At 39.2% G+C, this 19,429-nt stretch overlaps 2 protein-coding genes across 5 annotated transcripts; one reads left to right on the top strand and one right to left on the bottom strand.

The window, feature by feature from the left end:
• Positions 1 to 778: 778 nt before the first annotated feature.
• Positions 779 to 2,328, bottom strand: LOC307152405 (endonuclease domain-containing 1 protein). The gene is made up of 2 exons (XM_079861001.1): positions 1,954 to 2,328; positions 779 to 1,430 (listed from the first exon to the last, which is right to left on the bottom strand). Exons 1-2 carry the CDS (start codon positions 2,269 to 2,271, stop codon positions 834 to 836), a joined length of 915 nt encoding a protein of 304 aa, XP_079717127.1. The 5' UTR covers positions 2,272 to 2,328; the 3' UTR covers positions 779 to 833.
• Positions 2,329 to 3,612: 1,284 nt separating this feature from the next.
• On the top strand, positions 3,613 to 19,077 carry gigyf1b (GRB10 interacting GYF protein 1b). Of its 4 annotated transcripts, none has more exons than XM_079860990.1 (26): positions 3,613 to 3,882; positions 5,478 to 5,917; positions 6,055 to 6,118; positions 6,733 to 6,862; positions 7,007 to 7,102; positions 7,225 to 7,300; positions 8,094 to 8,196; positions 8,367 to 8,560; positions 8,639 to 8,856; positions 8,976 to 9,081; positions 9,285 to 9,446; positions 9,561 to 9,685; positions 9,763 to 9,994; positions 10,092 to 10,258; positions 10,518 to 10,615; positions 10,700 to 10,797; positions 10,901 to 10,974; positions 13,669 to 13,803; positions 13,891 to 14,094; positions 14,363 to 14,544; positions 14,642 to 14,799; positions 14,893 to 15,056; positions 15,137 to 15,181; positions 15,321 to 15,432; positions 15,790 to 18,211; positions 18,289 to 19,077. In XM_079860990.1, the coding sequence occupies exons 3-25, from the start codon at positions 6,084 to 6,086 to the stop codon at positions 15,837 to 15,839; spliced, it is 2,964 nt and encodes a 987-aa protein (XP_079717116.1). In that variant the 5' UTR covers positions 3,613 to 3,882; positions 5,478 to 5,917; positions 6,055 to 6,083; the 3' UTR covers positions 15,840 to 18,211; positions 18,289 to 19,077. The 4 variants fall into 4 exon arrangements, with proteins under 4 accessions (XP_079717116.1, XP_079717115.1, XP_079717117.1 ...); XM_079860989.1 differs by having other exon boundaries at positions 7,225 to 7,339; positions 9,288 to 9,446; XM_079860991.1 differs by having other exon boundaries at positions 7,225 to 7,339; positions 13,894 to 14,094.
• The last annotated feature ends 352 nt before the right edge of the window (positions 19,078 to 19,429 follow it).

Genomic DNA, 19,429 nt, shown 5'->3' with positions numbered 1-19,429 from the left:
AGTCAAGAGTAACGGCAACATGTGAGAAGTGCCGGTACATGAGAGTACACTAGAAGTGCCAAACACTGAGCACAACTGTTTTCAACATTGATAATAATAATACATATTTCTTGTGCAGCAAATTAGCATATTATTATTATTATTATTATAAAAAAAATAATTCAAATCAACATATTAGAATGATTTCTGAAGGACAAGGAAGACTGGGACTAATGATGCTGAAAATTCGGCTTTGGATGGCAAAGGAATAACAGGAATAAATTACATTAATTTAAAGTATATTAAAATAGAAAAGTTATTTTCAATTATATTAATATTTCACAAATGACTGTTTTTACTGCATTATTAATCAAATAAATGAACATAATAGGCTTCATTCAAAAATCTTACTGACCCCAAACTTTTGAATGTTACACAAATATTATTTTCATAATTTGTTATCACAACTTTTTATCTTTTGTCAAATCAACTTAGATAATTAATGTGGTTCAGATGACATTATATTTATAGTTTCTTTTTATTAAACCAATCTACTTCATAGTATTAACTCAAATAAAAAATTTAGATGAACCCTGTTTAAGGCAACCAGGTAACTTTTAAGTTAAACCAACAATAATTTTAGTACTGTAGATGCGTCAATGGTTTTCTAATGTTTTCTGTGGAGCCTAAAAAGCATTTTCTGTGCCATCAGGTTGTAAAACTCTTATTCTAAATCTAAATTCTAAATGTAAGAGTGTATGGAAGACTAGTCTACAGAACACAACTGTACCAGCTGAAAGATATGAAAATGTGTATATGAATTTCAACAGGATCGACAAGTAACTTAAAGACACCTAAGTCTTGCCAGTCATTATGACATTGTTAGGCTCACAATTCTCAAAGAAAATCTGAAACCTCTTGTCCACAAAGGTGTTCCTCTTCAAAAAATCTTCCAGTTGCTGCACGGACATCTCTATGACCTCCGGTCCTCCTTTCTCGTTGAGGCCTTGGGATGCGAAGGCCGGGAATTTGGATCGTTCATCAAACGGGGCGTTGTGATCGTAGTCTACGCAGCAGTATGCCGACCACAGGTAGGTAGGAACGGCCACTCGGTCGATGTTGTATCTACGGATCATCCTTCCAGATGTGGTGACCCCAGTGACTATGTATGCCGTACCGCGGCAGTAGTTGTTGAGTCGACGGCGGATGATGTGCTCGTGGTTTTTCCAGTGGCCAATGTTGAACTCGCGGACCTGTGGGACCACATTGGTCAGGGTGTATGTGGCCGCCTTGTCATCGGGGTGAGCCTGGTGCTCATCGGGGTTCAAATGACCTCGCTCGAAATCGACAGTGTTTGAGTAGTCTTCCAAGATGGCCTGGGTGTCTGCAAAACTGCCGTGGACATTTGGAGGGAATGGCTGCATCTCACCTGAGTCCGATGTTGTGGAGAGCTGTGTGCGTATGAAACAAGTGAATACGCTTGTAGAAAATATATTACAGTATTTAAATAGTAGGTGCATAAAATATATACCATTTGAAAAAATATCTACAACCAGCGTTTGATTGTCTTGATTTCATTGTTTGGCACTTTTCGTCAAGCTGGGAGACCAGCAAATTACAGCAAGTTACCCTACGACAAACAGCTTAAACCAGTCTAAGATGGTTGCTAGTTTCAGCTGGTTTAAATTGGTCCCACACCTTGGCTAAGATGGCGTTCAACTTATTTAGTTGTTCAGCAGTCTGACCACCAGAATAGTGTCCAAAGCTAATCTAAAACCAGCCAACAGACCAGGCTGGGAGACCAGATAAGACTAAAAGAACCAGTTTAAGCTGGTTTGTGTGTTTTTTTTCCTCAGCAGGGTGTTGAAAAGAATTCACATTGTGCCTTTTTTATGCATCGAGACTACACAGCTATTGATTCCAGTGATTATTTAAAACTTTACCAAAGTTCAACTTCACCAAAATATTTATTACCTGAGGCTCGAACATCCAAGGAACGTCAACCTTCTTGAAGCCGTCGGAGCGTTTGAAGGTGTAGGCAGAATACACCGGGATGTGATCCACCACATCGTACAGACTGACATACCGAGGCATTCCGTTGTAACGCTGACAGATCTTTTTAAGTGACCGGTTCTCCAGACCCCGTGGGGGGGTGCCCATATACAAAAATTCACGGCATTCTTCTGAAAAATCTTTCTGCACTTCTGAGCGCACAGTCACGAGCAAAAAGTAGAGAAACACCTGCAAAACAGTCCGGTGATCCATTACATTGAAATGAAACACCGCTCTCATTAGAAATCTCCTTTGAATAACCCCTTAATGTGTCCCGGCGTGCTCATTTTTCATACTGCGATGATAGTCAAATAACTGCTCGCCACTCTCCTCACATGACGCCACATTCACGCCGCTGCACGTTCTCACCAGCGTTAAATAGGCTATGGAATATAAATAGTTTTACGCAGAAATATAATATATAAAATATAAGGTATAATACAGATGTTATATAGAAATATAAGATCTCATAAATAAAGATGGCTTAAATTTAAAAGGCTTAAAAGCCTTTTAGCCAATATAGTATAATAATAAATAGTAATTCAAGACTTTATAAGTGAAATATTTATATGGTTCAATTACTTATTTCCCTTTTAAATTGTATTTTTAAATTCCACTATTTATTTACGAATTCATTGATGTATTCTTAAATGCTGTTTTTTTCGTAAATCCTTTTTTAATTTGAATCATTTATTAATGGATTAATATTTCATCTATAAATTATTTTTATAATTGTTTTTATTCCCATTAAAAAATTAAAAATGAATTACTTTGCAATTGTATTTTACTTTACAATGTTTATTTTAATGAATGAATTATTTAATTTTAATGAATTGCATTAATTAATGGGTAAGAAAATGCCTATTTTTACTGTGCAATTGGTTATTCATTAATTAAATGCTTTATTACTATTTCCATGACACTTGTGGTCCTTCATACACTTGTTCTCTAATGTTGTATTTTTGTTATCCTAATCGTAGTTTTGCTCATATAAAAAAGTCATGCAACATGCAGCAAAAGACAAAAATAATAATAGTATTAATGATTCAAATATAATTTGGCATTTAAAAGACGTCTAAAATCCGTCCAAACACAACCCTGACGTCTAAGCTAAAACCAGGCAAAATTAGGGCTGTCAGTGAAAATTTAATAGACGTCTAAACCATAGCCCAAGACTTGTCATTAATTAGATAACAAAGAAATGAAATGAGTGAATAAATGAAACCAAACACCTTGTAGGCTAATCACTGTTTACTTTGCTTAGGCCTATGATCATTCATCTCGCAAATTATTTAGACATCTAACCAAATGCAAGGTTATTTTGGCTAGAAGTGGGTTACTCATAGCCGGACTATATCGGGTCTAGTTAACCAAGAAGGTGAAATGACGGCTATTGCTTGCTGGGAATTATAAAACAAAACAACAACAAAAAATGGACATAATTAAATCCAGTGATTGTGCAGCCCGCTGCCAGTGGATGGCAGTAACGCGCTGTTGTAGTTTTCTACCCGTCGTCAACCAAAAAAGAAGAAGAAGAACCTCGCGGTTCATTGGATGAACTTCTCATGTGGTTCATGTCCAACAGCCATTTTTGTAAAACACAAACAACAAGACGACCGAGCGAGACAGAAAAACTCATTGCGACCGTTGCAGATACGGGAAAATAGATATTCGATTAAACATCGAAACTCACACAAGACAAGTGATCAAAGCGGAGACATACCAGTTCAAACCACCGGTTACTGCGAAGCACGAACGTGCAAAAGGAGTGAGTTTTTAAAGAAGATCCAACTCCAGAGGAAACAGTGGCTGGCTAGTTTAGCCTAGCTGGCCAGCAGGCTCGCAGAAAAGGTGCGTGCTAAATCCTTTTCTACTTCTCAGTGGGTAGCGTGCTTTGTGCATTGGTTGGTGAAATCACATCTGAGTGGTAATCGCGCATCTATGCGGTTCGAGCTAATCGCTCAGTATCAGATGTCTGAAGGGCTCGTAGTGGAGAGTGGAGTAACGTTAGTGAAGGCCTGCAGCGAGGGCGCAACGCGAGCATATTTCAGACTTTTCCGCTGCGGGTCCTTCTCTTGGTCTTCTTAAAACCTCTCCGATTTATTTCACTGATTATAATTAGATTACTTCTTAACCTTCACTAGAAAGCGTCTCTCAGGCTCAACCGTGTTGCATAACAGCGCTGCGTTGAGCTGGGACTGTTGCTTCTGGAGTTATGATTGTAGTTTGGAAAGTTTGTGGATGTTGAGCTTTATTATTCAGTCCCCCTTTTGGCTTATAAAAGTGTTATTTAATTCATTAAATCCCAAGTTGTTGTTTTTACAGTTTTCAGGTATAATGAATGTGCAGAGACTGACTTGATTTTATGTGCACATTTTTTACACGTTTTGTTTAGTTTGATGAGCTGTTTCATTCCTGTTGCTCTTCTTTAATGTGTGCATGATACATTTCCATTAAACATGTACATAATGCAGCTAAAACTACCGTAATTGGTGCATATCATATTTATGGTGTCTACTACTAAAGTTTCAATTCAGTCAGGGTATCAATACTTGTCAGTGGTCACATTTGTGAGCTTTTTGATACACATTTTAGATTTTATTGTTGTCATAAACGAGGTAAAAGGAAAATATGCATTTATATGTCATTGCCGACAAAATATTAGCTAAATTGTGTCTTTTTGAGAAACTGAGAAGTGTTTCACTCTTGTTTCTTTGCGCTCATTTAGCTGTGAAAAATCTGGGATTTGGTGGTTAAAAGCAGTAGGATTTATTTGAATGGTAAAATTAATGATATATTTATGTATAATTAAGTTGCTGCAACTGGTCAATATTGTGTGTGAAATGTTTTTGTTGTTTACTTAAATAGTCCTGTGATCAGTGTTATTTTTTTAACTTAAAACTATTTAAATAATTGTTGAAATAAAGCTGAAAATATATGAAATGGAAAAAACTTTAATGAAAATTAAAAATGTTAAACTGAAAATTAGCTTAAGTTGATGTACTTACTAAAACTGACAAAGATGAATAGAGGAATTTGTACAATAAATGCTATGTTGATTAAAATATATGAAAATACATGTTACTGTTAAGTATTATAATAGTATTAGTTTATTATACATAATACTAAACACTGCCTGTGGTGTGATTAAATTAGTTTTTAAATGTAAAAAATATTCCATGTAGTCTGTCCATGAAGCCATACAAACTTTATGCATAACAATTGCAAAAATGTTATTGAAAATGGTTTTATGTGATGTACAACAGTTCACTGTTTGGAAGTGAATTAACATTATCATTGCTTGAAACTACTGAAAAGTTAATTTGATAATTTGAATAGAGCTATCCTGATTTTTTCTTTTTAAGCCAGCTTGTCACTTGCATTTCATGATTTATATTTGCATTATAAGCAGTGAGTTTTACTCTGTATTTTTTTTCTCTCTGCAGGTGTGAGAAGTTGGGAGCTTCAAGCGCCTATGTAAAAAGAATTCACAAAAATACACAAAATAAATCAAATAGATCAAGATTAGAGAGGAGAGGTACCCAGCAATAGTTAGTTACGGCATTACAAACTGCCCTGAAAGTTTTTTTCCAACAGCAGTTGCTGTTGTTTATGCTGCCACAAATTCTTAATCATAGTGTGTTTTTTCTCTCTGAAGTGTTTTCAATTAAATTGCTGAAGTTACTGGCATATTAGGGTGGTGTGCCATCTTTTGGAGCTCTTATATCTGGCTAGATATTCATCAGCCTTTATCTACCTAAAACTGGCAGCTATTATAATATTAATACAGAGTTTAGAATTACCAAGTCCACCTCAGCACACAGAACCACAGCATTCCTGTCCCTCCGTTTATCCTGGTCCTTTACAGTCCTATTCTTTGGACGAGGTAAGCACTCCCCCCTCCCCCATGACGTGCTTGTTTTATTGTTTTATATTAATAACGTCTTATATTTCGATGTGTGTATGCTGATTGATAAATGAGACTCTGAAACCTCAGTGTTTTGTTTGGTCATTTAATAACAGAACCCTTGAGCCCTCTGGACACACAGAATATGACTGCTGAGACACTGAACTTCGGTCCAGAATGGTAATATATGCATGTCAGATTGTAGCCTATAACTTTTTCAGTTACTAATCCTTTGGCCAGAAACTCGGCAAGACTAATGTTTACTTTGCGTCTGGCACTTGAAGAGTGTTTTTGCACTTCACACGGCATGTGCTTTTTTTTTTGCACTTTGATGATTGAGAGAGAAAGATTTAGACTTTTTGGCAGTATGTTTGAGGAACACACTTTTTCTTCCATTGATCTGATCTAAGTTCTATCTAATGCAGCACAGCTAGAAACATGATTGAGGTACATGAAGTTACAGTTGGTTTACCCGTTAAACACGTTTAAAAATGTGCTGGATAATCTGATTTTCTTATTTGTATACTGCGCTGTAAATTTATGAATTGCCACATTCTTTTTGCAGATGAAACTTTTTTTTTTTTTCTGGCTTCCTCCATAAGTGTCAGCAGGAGGAAACAGATGTTTCCCCTTTGAGTAAACTAATTTGTGATATTTTTATTTTCATTTTTTTACTTTTAATTTAGAAAAATCAATATCTGCTCTCGTTTTCTGCTTATACACAATTGAATCCAGAATAATTATTTGTTTAAATGGGTGATGGAAATAGTCATGACAGTGTCTGCTTTCTTCAGGCTGCGTGCACTATCAAGAGGGGGGAGTGTGACGTCCCCTCCCCCTTCCCCTGCAATGCCAAAGTCCAAGTTGGCCGACTACCGCTATGGCCGCGAGGAGATGTTAGCACTTTATGTCAAAGATAACAAGGTGAGGGACTCAAGCCACCTGCAGTAAAAGTCAAATCAATTAAACTGCACAGGCTGCCTCTATAACTCAAGGTTTTTTTCTTTATAGTAGTCAGTATGTGTTTGTCCATTACATACTTAACTGAGATTTGGTTTGTGTGTTAAGATCCCTGAGGACATGCAGGATAAGGAGTTTGCTGCTATCCTGCAGGATGAGCCTCAGCAACCGTTGGCCTTGGTTCCCCTGACTGAGGAGGAACAGGTGAGTCTTCACTTCTCTGCCTTCACTGATGCATCTTGTAAGAATCTAATTTCTTTGGATAACATGAATAATATTGTTCGTTGTAAATATATCTTTTTGATTGAGTCTCTTTCACCTTTCAGAGAAACTTCTCCATGTCTGTGAACAGTGTGGCTGTGCTAAGGCTTATGGGTAAAGGAGGCGGCGCTGTACCAACAGGTGTAGCTAGAGGGCGTGGAAGCACTCGAGGAGGTCGAGGTGGGTTGTGACCATTGGTGCGAGTTTGGAACAGGATTATCTGGTTAGCTGAAGTGGCGAGTGCTTCGAAAAACTTTGAAAATGGTCATTGTTTTTCCAAGTGCAGAAATTACATGATTTCTTTTATTAAATAATTTCTGTATGGACATGAGTGTAAAATTAATTAGATTTTTTTTGTGTGTGTGTCTGTATGTGTGACTACAATGAAGATCGTCTTTCCAGCTACATAAGTTTCTTCATATTTTTTTTTTAATAATTACAAAGAAATGTCAAGGTCACATTCCACCTCTTCCCAAGAAATGTATTATATAATATGTACTAATATATATATATATGTATATATTAGGGCTGTGCAACGATTAATCGCATCCAAAATAAAAGTTTGTGTTAACATAATATATGTGTGTGCACTGTGTATAATTATTTTGTATATATAAATACACATAAATGCATGTATATATTTAAGAAAAATGTGTTATTTATATATAAAGTATTGATATTTCTATATAATATAAATTATATATAAATACATGCAAATATTTCTTAAATGTATACATCCATGTGTGTGTATTTATATATACAAAATAATTATACACAGTGCACTGCTCACACATACATTATGTAAACACAAACTTTTATTTTGGATGTGATTATTCGTTGCACAGCCCATATACATATATTACTTTTTTTATTTATATTGTTAATAGAACACTATTTAAAAATACTTATTAATAATCTTTTGGTTTTGTTGTAGGGAGAGGCAGAGGAGAGGGCGGTTTCTACCAAAGAAGTGTGGATGAAGAGGTTGGGTTTGGCCGCGGACGAGAGATGCACCGCAGCCAGAGCTGGGATGACAGGTGGGTTTTACAGTCATTTGTTAGTGAAATATACAGTGCACATATCTACCTGAATATCACAATGTTTATAACATGCATTTGTGTAACTTAAATCCATGAAGATGCTGAATGTAGAATAAGTGTGAGATGTTCTCTTGTGCTGATCATTAATATAATATTTGCTGTTTTAGAGGCGAGCGGCGCTTTGAGAAGCCCTTGAGGCGTGAAGGTGGGCGTGGTGGATTTGAGGAGGGCGGAGCGGTAAACAGGAAGGACTATACACGCTCAGATAGCGATAACTGGCGGACGCTCAGAGAGGAGGCGGAGGAAGATGATGGGACAGAACCTGGGGGAAGCTGGAGGATTGCCGGATGTCGTCGTGAAGGTCGTGATTTTTCCTTTTTAATATATTTATTTCAATTATTTTATTTCTTTGTTTAAACTTGTCTTGTCTCTCATCTAGACGGGGGTCCTCGTTCCGCAGGTTGGCGGGATCATGCCAGTGGGGACGGCCGTCGTAGGAAGTTTGACTTTGACTTCCGAGACGGAGAAGGTGGACGGAGAAGGGCTGGAAGTGAGGGAGGAGAGGAAGATCGAGATGGCCTGCCTGAGTGGTGCACTGATGAAGAAGAGGGGGAGATGGGAACCTTTGATTCTTCCGGGGCCTTCATGTGCATCAAGGTTTGCTTGCGATTCAGGGCGACACTTCAAATACTATTTTGTTAAATTAAAGTTAAGATGCATTCTTGACTGTTAAGTAAGTAAAAAATGTATTAAATGAGGTTTGTGTGACCCTTCAGAAAAGCTCAAGAGATGCAATCCCTGAAGACCAGGAACTGGAATTTGAGGCTCTGGAGGAGGAAGAGGAGAGTAGTCAGGAGAAGACAGACAGCCCTGCTGATAAACGTAAGAAGTCGCATAGTATTTCAGAAGCTCATTTGATTTGATCCAGTATATCTAGCACATTTAACAGAAATTGGATGTTGCCCTCTATTCTGCATCATCTCACCAAGATTAGCATTAAACCATTAGCGTCTTCTATTTCTCATGCTGAAGTGTTTTCTCACTTTTTTTTAACAGTTTTCTAAATTTGTCTCTTCTTATTTTAGCAGAAGAGTGTGAGGCAACAGTTCTGTGGGATGGAGACATGAAGTCATCATCTCCTCATGCTGTGTCTGCTCCTGCTCCTGCTCCTGTGCACCCTTCAGAGCAAGAGACTCCCAAACCCATAGCCCCTCCTCCCTTCAAACCTGCACCCCAGCCAGCTAAAGGTACACTTTCCTTTCTTTTGTTTTGACTCTGAAACCCTCTACTTTTCAAGTCTTTTTCCTTTTTGTATCAAGAACTTGCAATGTTACACTCTAAGACTGCGTTTGTTCTTATAGATGCAGCTTTAGTTGGCACCACACCTCAGATGCAGAGCTCCTCTCCTCCCTCAACCACTGGTACTGACCGTCCAACAGTTGGGGGAGACGCCGAGGAGGAAGATGGCATGAAGCACCTTCAGCAGGTCAGTGTTGCTTATTTTTGTTGCTCTACATTCTTACGACAGAAGCGTAAAGTAAAAAAAGAATCCGTCTTTTAAAGGAGGCTGAGAAGATGGTGGCGTCTCTGCAAGACACGTCCCTTGAAGAGGAATGTTTCACTCAAGCTCTTCAGGAGAGCCACATCAACGTGGCACACACTCACAATCACCCGAATTCCCACACACACTCTCACTCAACCCCACACACTCTCCCGCACTCCGCTAGCGCTCTGCCCCTTTCCCACGAATCCGCAATGAAGTGGTTCTACAAAGACCCTCAAGGGGAGATTCAAGGTAATGCTCACTACCACATCAATGATCATAAATGGAGGTTTTTAATGTTTTTATTACAGCTTAAAATGATGAGCTGTCTTGGTTGTCTCTCTTTCAGGTCCATTCACTACAGTGGAGATGTGTGAGTGGTTTCAAGCTGGGTATTTTGCCATGAACCTGCTAGTCAAACGTGGCTGTGATGAGGGATTTCAGCCCTTGGGCGAAGTTATCAAGATGTGGGGACGTGTGCCTTTCTCTCCTGGCCCCTCCCCTCCTCCGCTTCTGGTGAGGAACAGTGAATTATTAAAAAAAAACCTTGTGGGCAGTGCTCCGACATATCATAGTAGCATTATGGGCAACGGCAACCCAATTTCGGTTCCCATCTCAAGGTTCCTTCCTGTTCCCATATCCTCCTGTCCTTTACCATCATTGCCTTACTGTTCTCCACTATCCAAAAAAAAAAAAAAAACTAGTTAAAAATATTAAAGTTGGGATAGAAGTACAACATTTTAGTCTTTTTTTTTTTTTTTTTCTGTTGCTTTAGGGGAACATGGACCAGGAGCTGTTAAAGAAACAATTAGAACAAGCTGCCACTGCAGCCCTGTACCAACAACTTCAGATGAGATTTCAGCACATAAACAGGTATTAACCCCTCACGATTAATGAGTCAGCTGTCCAGGTATGTACATGTGTTTTGGGTTTGTGAGTGATGCATTTGTGTCTCAGGTGTGGGGAGACTGGGATGCCTGCGATGAACAGGTCCATGTCAGTGCCAGACACCGGGCCCTTGTGGGACATGCCTACCTCAGTCTCTCAGCAGTCAGGTACTACCAGCTGCACTGATGCTTTGTAATAGCCACTTTATTTTGTGAGGTCTTATTTTTCACACCATTGGCTTTTGTGTTTTTTTTTTTGTTTTGTTTTTAGGCGGTGAGACCAGTCTGTGGGACTTAACCATGAGTAACTCTACTCAGGGTCCAACTCTTGAACATTTGCAGAAAGTAGGCAACTTATCTAATTTTCAACATATTCTAGAGTTAAGCCGTCAGTCCTGCTAAAGTTTACTGGTTGTGTCTTCTTGATCAAGGGTTCAGTGGTGACTAAAGCCCAAAGTATTACTTCAGTTAAAAAAAAAACTAATCGCACATTTTACTGTAATTAATTGGGATTAATCGCTTCTAACATTAAAGTTTTTAATATATTTTTATATTGTAATAATTTTACATTTAATCTCCAAACTAATGTAGAAACAACATAAAGACAGTATATTTTAAATATTTAATGGCATCTTATGAATGAAGGCTAGTATCACCGATATCATTGCTGCTACTGATGTCTCTATGAAATGTTTTTTTCCCCTCACTTTTAGCCATTAATTATAGACATTCAACATTCCAGTATAATTGAAAGCTATCAATTTTAACATTTATTAGGCTATAAGAAATATAGTGAACTTAAAACAATCTTCACATAAACCTGTTCACATTTAGCTGTTCCTATTTCGCACGTATGATCACACCGGTGTGATAAGTCTAGGCTGGTCCCTGGAGCGTATGATCACACCGGTGTGATTAGAACGTTCAGTGCATGACGTGATCAACTGCTAAATTCAAATGTGTTTTCACACGTTGGCTGGCGCTGAGCCAGAGACAGGCGCGCTCAGAGCTGTCATATCACAACTTTTCAGTGTTTTCAACCACATAATGTTTATTTTAGGTTTTAGACATAAGTACTAAAAAAACAATACATTTAGAGTTTGTAAAATACACACTGATGTCAAAGGAAGAGGCAATAATAATCCTTTCCATTATAATTAGACACATTTTATTCATATCAGATACACATTGCGTAAGTAACTTTAAAGTTGACTCTATTCTTCTCCCAGTTCACCAGCCACTTACTTTTATGTATTTCGGGAGAAGTGGATGAATTCACGTGTTGTAAATCCAACAGATCCGATTCTCTGAACTGCGTCTGCGGCACAAACTAAGATGGCGGCGCCCATCGCACATACAGCTCAACTAACGCGATCGTTATAAAGGTGTTTAAACAACAAAACACTTCCACTTGCATATATTTGACAATCGGAATATCAGATATTTCATGCCATAGCTAACAAATTTGTGAATATTTTGAATAAAAAAGGAAAAGTGACAAAAGCAGATCATCATTCATTCAGCTCTGTTGTTGCTGCGGTGTGTCACGTGACAAGCAATGACGCGTCACCATGGAAACCTTAAAGTGACACATTCTAAATAACGGTTGCCTTGAAAAACTCACGCTGGGGGGTCAGCCAGAATATTTTAAACTTACGTGTGAAAGGGTTAATATATCAGGGCTCAACGCTAAGGCCGTGTGTCCACCAAAGCGTTTTTTCAGGCAGCTGGAGTATTTTTTTTCAATTGTTTTCAATGGGAGCGCCACGTTTTTAAAACGCCATGAGTGTAACAAGGCGTTGAGCGTTTTTTTTCACGGTGAAGCGCTGAGCGTTCGCCGTTTTTTACAGGTCGCTGAGAATTGAAGAATGTTCAACTTTGGGTTAAATGCAGCGCTCATCATTGTCACTTTTTACCTAACCGTCCAATCACAGTGTAGGAGGGGCGGGACTAATGCCACACTGACCAACCGCCACATTATGCTTGTACAACATCAACAGACGACAACAACAAGAAGCATAATAACGGAACAAAATCATTTAAAACAAGAGCCAGAGAAAATACATTACATTGTATTGACAGTTTAATATAGAATCAACACCGAAACAAAATATGTGTGAAATAAGATACTAGTAACAGTTTCGCGGATATTACGTATCATAACAAGCATGTCTCAACTGGAAAAAAACGCAACGCTACCAAAACGCTCTCAAGCGCCCACAGCTAGGCGTTTGCAGCTGGCTAAAACTACTGCACAACTACTGATTTCTCCTAGTCTATTATTTGTCAAAACAATACCGAAGTTATTGGAGTACTTGTGGTTTGTTCATTTTTTTTTTTTAAAAAGAGACAAAAAAAGTCAAAATGTGTTTATTAATTGACCGATATTTGCAACAAATACGTCTCTTACATGTATTGTAAAACATTTTAAAAATGTTTCATTTTGTATTTTACCAGTTGTAAATTGACACACAACATTATAACCTTAACATCTGCACCTTTGTTGAACAATAAGTGCATACACGTATTAATAAAATAGATTTTAACAGTTAGCCTAGGGTTATTATACAACATTAGCATCCTCATATACCATTTCACAGGTCTTGAACAGTAAAACGAAAGCAGATCTGTACTCGCAACACACATCTATATTTGAATAAGACAAATGTCATTGTCAAAATGTCAAATGTCAATGACAAATGTCCCTGTCATTGTATAACATACTCTCTTTGGTCGCGGTCATGGCTAGCTGGTCTGCGTTAAGAAAAACGAGCTTGTCGATATGAAGGTATGGTTATTGTGCGCTTGAGTACTTAATGGCTTCTGACAATGCCAACTAATGGTTGAAGTTGTCAACTACTTTACTAGTTTATGCAATCCCTACTTTATACATCCCTAGCGTTGACGTAAAATCCAAAGAATGCTTTTGGCTTTAAGCAGGACTGTGACTTCGCCCATTACTTGCTCATCTAGGTGATCACATTGAATGTTGAATGTGTAAACTTCACTTTAATTGAGCATGTGCCGCCCATGTGTTAGATCCAGCAGGAGAGGCGTGAAGCTGAACTCAGGGTGAAGCGTGAAGAAGAGGAGAGGAAACGGAGGGAGGAAAAGCGCCGGCAGCAGGAGGAACAGAAGAGGAGAGAGGAGGAGGATCTTTATAGAAGAAAACAGGTGAGCGTCCTCTCACACGCTGGGCCACAACTGTTGCACTATGAAATGGTTAATGTCTTAACACGTTTGTGTGTTTGTGTTTTACAGCAGTGCCGTCAGCAGCAGGAGTTGATCATGAAGTTTCTGCAGCAGAGCCAGCAGCAGAGCATGTCAGGGGGCACAGGGTGGAGTGGAAGCCAGGCAGGAGCTCTTTCTCTGGGCAAAGCTTCAGGAAAGAGCATGGGACTCCTGGAGCTGGAGGCAGAGAGACTTCTCAAACAGCAGCAGCAGAGAGCACAGCAGCAGCAAAGGGTAAAAACATCTTGACATCCACATGAGCAGTTGAAATCTGTTTAAAACCGCATCTGATTGGCTGGAAAATAGTTTGGGGTGGTGTTTAGTTTTTTTTTTTAAATGCTCCTTAAGGCTGAAATTCATGTGCATTCTGAACATTTTCATTTGGGAATGGTTTAAGAGGTCTTCCTTGTATTAGTTACTGTTGTTTTAGTTAATTATGCACTTGCCGTTAGAAGGAAATTATGTTTCTTCTGCTTTAACTCTTCATGTGCGTTTCAATCAGCATGGAGGTTTGACAATGGGTCAGTGGAGTGATGGGCCAGCTGGTATGTGGTCAGGATCTAGTATGGAAGGGAAGGTCGGAGGCGGAAACCCTGCTATGGGCATGTGGGACGAGGCCATGAAGAACCAGGCCAGCCATCGCAACATTGGCCTGAAGAACAGCCGCAGCAGTCCCTCTCTCAGGTACGCAAATCTGCACTCGCACAATTTAAACCAATGTCTCCATTTAAACCAATGTTTTTACACGCTGTGTTCACCTCAAATGTGTCCGTGTTCTCAGTGATCAGTACTTGCTGAATCGGCGTAAGCGTACTGATGACGAGGACAGGCTTCTGAAGCTTCTTCAAGGGATGAAACCTCAGGACGGTTTCACCACTTGGTGTGAACAGATGCTTCATGCTCTCAACAGTTCTGCAAATAACTCCTCTTCACTAGATGGTAACTGTCATATTTGTTGTTTGCTTCTCTTCCTGCTCTCTACGCCAAGAGGAACTAAAATTAGCTTTCTTATGCTTATATTTCTCTCTGTAGTGCCCACCATTGTGGCATATCTGAAGGAAGTAGAGTCTCCGTATGAAGTTAATGACTTTATCCGCATTTATCTGGGCGATACCATTGAAGCCAAAGAGTTTGCCAAGCAGTTCCTGGAGCGCCGTGCCAAACAGAAAGCAAACCACCAGAGACAACAGCAGCAGGTTTCTAAATGTCCATTTTTCTTTTGTGTGTCTTCTTTTTATGCATGCAATAGTCTTAATGTAACTGAAATTTTCCACAGCTGTCCAAGGAAGTCTCTGGATTGAACATGAACTTCCCCCTGCAGGTAGAATTTTTAAAAAGACATGCCATAAAATTATTTTTGATATCATGATATCAGTAATTATTTTCATACATCTGGATGTATCACTTGCCCTTTTGCGTGTCCATTGTTGTATTTTAAATCTTTTGTTTTTTCCCCTCAGTCAATGTTCCAGGCAGCTCACATGAGTAAGGGCAGCAGTGTGTTTGACACTCAGGGAGGAAAAGCGAAGAAAAAGCCCAGCATGATGCTCCACACTGACCCCAGTATCCTCGGTTAGTGTGCATGCTTTCATAAACTCACGCACCCCTGCTGGGTTGCATTCAGTTTTACCCGTCAGCATGCATACATTACCTAGAATAACCCTTGCAACTACTGTTGTTTTAATCTGTGCTTTGGCTCCTAGTCAAATTCTTGCTGTCTGGGTCATAGTGAGATCCTCATCTAGAGAGGAGGATCTGTTTACTGATATGCTTATTGAAAAGCGTTTTCTACCCTGCTTCCAGGGGAAAAAAAGTTCAAGGAATGTTTATGAATTAGTCATTAGGATATTCCCAGATGGGACATTTCTTGTAGAAACTGTGAACCCTCAGACCTTTCAACCTCTGTTCTCCTGTTTCCCACCTCCGCAGGCTACTCATTCCTGGGGGGAGGTGAGCTGGAGCAGGTGGAGGATTACTGACCCAACCCGTCTACTTGAGTTTACCTGAGGCCTTAAACCTGGAGCAAATCAGCAGAGGAATGTGCACTGCTCAGTGAGGGAAGGGGTGGGGCAATATTTGTCCACGCCCCCTCTCTCTTTCTCCCTCCTTCTCTCACTCTGCACTGTGAGAGGAGCAGAAGGAGGTTGTTGGGAGGTTCGTGTGAAGAGGAGTTCTTCTTCCGCCTCCCTTCAGTAAAGCACCTTACCTAAACCATTGCACTTTAATGTTTTCATATTTGAAATGGAGTTTTGTCCTTTTTTTACAATGCAAAATGTGTGAATATATTGTTGCATATATTATGTGTAGAATATTTGTATGAGTACACATAAGAGAGGTAGGAACAGAGTGGTTTCCGCCGTATCGAACACGGAGGTTGAGAAACGTTCTTAGGGGAGATTCGAGTCGAGCGTCTCTCCTAACAGACAAACACTGTTGTATTTTTTATGTTCTTGGTAAAGCTATAGAAATATGAATTTGAAAACTTGAAGATTTGCACTTGTTTAACAAAAAAGAAAAAGATAAAAAAAAAAAAAACTTAGGATAGGTTTTGAGGATTTTGTGTGTGTGTGCGTAAGAGATGAAGTCTGCACAAATTTTATTGCTTACCAACCTGTATAAAACAAATGCCATGCTTTTATTTTGTTCAACACAATTTTTGTATTTCATTGAGCATGTGTGCTAAAGTGTGCGTGTGTGTGTGTGAGTGAATGGGCAGAAGAAGTTTGTGCTTTTTTGTACATAGGCTCTTAAAGAGACCGATAGGACAGTCAAGCATTGCGTTTTTACCCTCCAGTGTTTCAAAGCGTGACTGAGGTGCTGTTTGGCCCGTGTGGCTCTGTTCTAAGAGGACAACCGGGGTTTGTTTTGTGTATAAATGTAGCTCCTCTGTTGTCTGTCCACAAACTACACTTACATTACATCTCTTCCCCTATCACTCATTCTCTGTCCACGATGTGAACTATTGCCTTCTGTCCAGAAAGTGTGTTTGTGTGCGTGTGTGGATTCTGTTGGCTGGTGTTTTGAGACAGTCATGAGGGCGCTGTGATCCTGTATGTCAGTTGTTACTTTTTCGTTGCTGTTGAAAAAGGATGAATGAATTATTTTTTTATTGTTCTATACAAAGTATTCGAACTTTATCAGTTGGAGCACTTTCTAGGCTGCTACCTTGTATTTTTGAATAATGTTTTTATTTGTTAGATTTTTTTTTTTTTTTTTTGCCTCATGAAGATGTTGTATTATGAATGAATGTATTCCAAAACAAACTATGTATAACAGTGTGTCCAACAACAAGGCTTGAGTGTCTCGAGCGAAATGGGACACGCCATACCATTCGGAATATGCCTGTTATCTGAGGTCAGAGGTCAGATTCTGGGAAGCGCATGGCCTGTACTGCGCTTACGGTCTCCGGCTGGCGCTCTTCCAGAACTTTCACGTCACCCGGAGATTGAGTTTGTCTCCCAACATCTTGATGGAACTGTTGTTTTTCCATTTAGTTACTTGCGCTCTTGATACAGGGCCATTGAGAGCCAAGGATCTGCAGTGTGTAGCAGTAATTTTTTTTTTCTTTGAAAGACATCTATTCCCCCCCCCTTCCCCCCTTCCCCCCTTCCCCCCAATACATTGGTTTTGGGATCGAAATATGTGATGTTTTGCATCAAATGTTTATTCACCTGAATAGGAAGAGACTGAGGATCAGAACGGAGGAAATCGTGGTACTTGATCTGTAGAAAAGAAAAGATTCCTGCTTTAAACGCATTTCACTCTTTAGTCTGACTGGAATATATTTTTGTAAAAAAAGACAAAGACTAAAAACAAGCACGGAAAGGATATCAGCACTAACTCAAACGCGTCATCCTGGAGTGTGGAAACCAGCTGCATTTAGTGCTACACAAAGAGACGGAGGGAATACGTGTGGATCTATTTTGTCCACACCAAAGGGATGGAGTTTTCTGCATCCTTTGAGCTGCAATCCCCACTGCTCTCTTGCAACACTATCAAATGAAGGAAAGTCCTATAGCATTTGAAAAAAAGTGTTCATTTTGAATGTTTGATTTTAAAAACCCTTTATGCCTTTTTGAGAAGATTACTGTGCGGAGAAACCGCAGATTCTCACGTCTATCAATCATTTCTTCAAAAACTCTCTTCCCTGCTGAGGGTTGAGGAGTCTAGATGTGATGAATGTTTGGAGAGGAGGAGACGGACTGAAGCAAACTCTCCTCGTTTCTTCACTTGAACTAAATCTCAAGGACAGACTTGTCATGATTGTCTGTTATACAATGAGAAATTGAGACTAATTACAGTAATTGCTGACATGGATGCAAGTTGAAACAACCAAACTGCAGCGAAGCAGGTGAGATGCGAAAGCCCGAGATTGAGAACTATTTTACTCATTGTGCTTGTGATTTAATCCTGTTTTTTGTTTTACAGTTCTTCAAGGATGGACGTAACCCTGCTTGGACCGTCACGCGCACCAGTACATATCTTCTGATGTCCTCAAACTGGATTAAGCAAGAGACCACCATGCTTTCTCTTGTTTTTTTGCTTCCTCTCTCTTTCAAGACAAAAGAGACATAACATGGGAACCACAGACAGACTAGGTGTGTACATGCGTGTGGAGAGACTCTGTGTCTGTAGAAAGACACTCTTACATTCTCCCGTCTTGCTCGCGAGTGAGATGTGGACTGGATGCCCTGTATATAATGTAAATGATTTTGGTCCTGGTTTGAGTTCTGTCCATCTTAGGCCATCATTTTGGGTGTTTCACATGCCTTAATTGTACAAAATAGAACTGCCCTGGTTGACATTAATGTGTAACGCTTATTAGAAAAACAGCACAGGCTATATCTACACCACTCAGTCATCTAAAGGAGTCGGAGCCTGGCTGAGGATGTTTCCCCTACATTGACTTTACTCATCATACCAGGCTGTGGGATGTTTCCACAGTGTTTCTATGTATTGTTGGTATGTTAATGTTCAAGTAATTAACTGCAACTATTGACATGTACAGATAAAGGTTGATGATGAACATTGGTACATACTGAAAAAAAAAGGAATTGTAAAAGTTAAAAAAAGAGGTAGTTTGCCTTCCTCTATCAGTTCAGCATTGAACATTTTATGAGTTTTAAATTAGGTGGGTACGTACAGAATATGGGGGTTAGTTTTTCTTTGAAAAGATCAAAATATGTTAAATTGAAAATAAAAATTTTAAATATTGAACTTTTTTGTCATTATTTTGCTATTACTGTGGGTGTTGACCAGGGATTCTCAACTTTGGCCCTCAAGAGCCATTTCTGGAGTTTAGCTCCTCCAACCCTAATCAAACACACCTGAACAAGCTAATCAAGGTCTTTAGGCTTACTAGAAAGTTACAGGCAGGTGTGTTTGATCACGTTTGGAGTTAAACTCTGCAGGAAAGTGGACCTCGAGGGCCAGAGTTGAGAACCCCTGGTTTAGATTACAGTTGTTTTTAGTCTTGTGCAGATGTAGTCAGATTTGACTCCTGCTTTGCGGCTGTTCTCCACTATGAGGCAGTGTTATCACACTTCTGCTTCAGAACCTCATAGAAAGT

The sequence above is a fragment of the Squalius cephalus genome (genome assembly GCF_949319135.1).
Source record: "Squalius cephalus genome assembly, chromosome: 24".
Taxonomy (NCBI): domain Eukaryota; kingdom Metazoa; phylum Chordata; class Actinopteri; order Cypriniformes; family Leuciscidae; genus Squalius; species Squalius cephalus.
Note: the sequence above shows the minus strand (reverse complement) of the source record. Positions and strands in the feature narration are given on the sequence as shown.

Bases quoted from the DNA above. Each gene is read 5' to 3' on its own strand.
- LOC307152405 (XM_079861001.1), bottom strand. From the start codon at position 2,271: ATGAGAGCGGTGTTTCATTTCAATGTAATGGATCACCGGACTGTTTTG. The intron at 1,431-1,953 runs GTAATAAATATT...ATACGCACACAG, and splicing joins CTTGGATGTTCGAGCCTCAG to CTCTCCACAACATCGGACTC.
- gigyf1b (XM_079860988.1), top strand. From the start codon at position 6,084: ATGACTGCTGAGACACTGAACTTCGGTCCAGAATG. The intron at 9,686-9,762 runs GTCAGTGTTGCT...CGTCTTTTAAAG, and splicing joins GCATGAAGCACCTTCAGCAG to GAGGCTGAGAAGATGGTGGC. The intron at 9,995-10,091 runs GTAATGCTCACT...TCTCTCTTTCAG, and splicing joins CCCTCAAGGGGAGATTCAAG to GTCCATTCACTACAGTGGAG.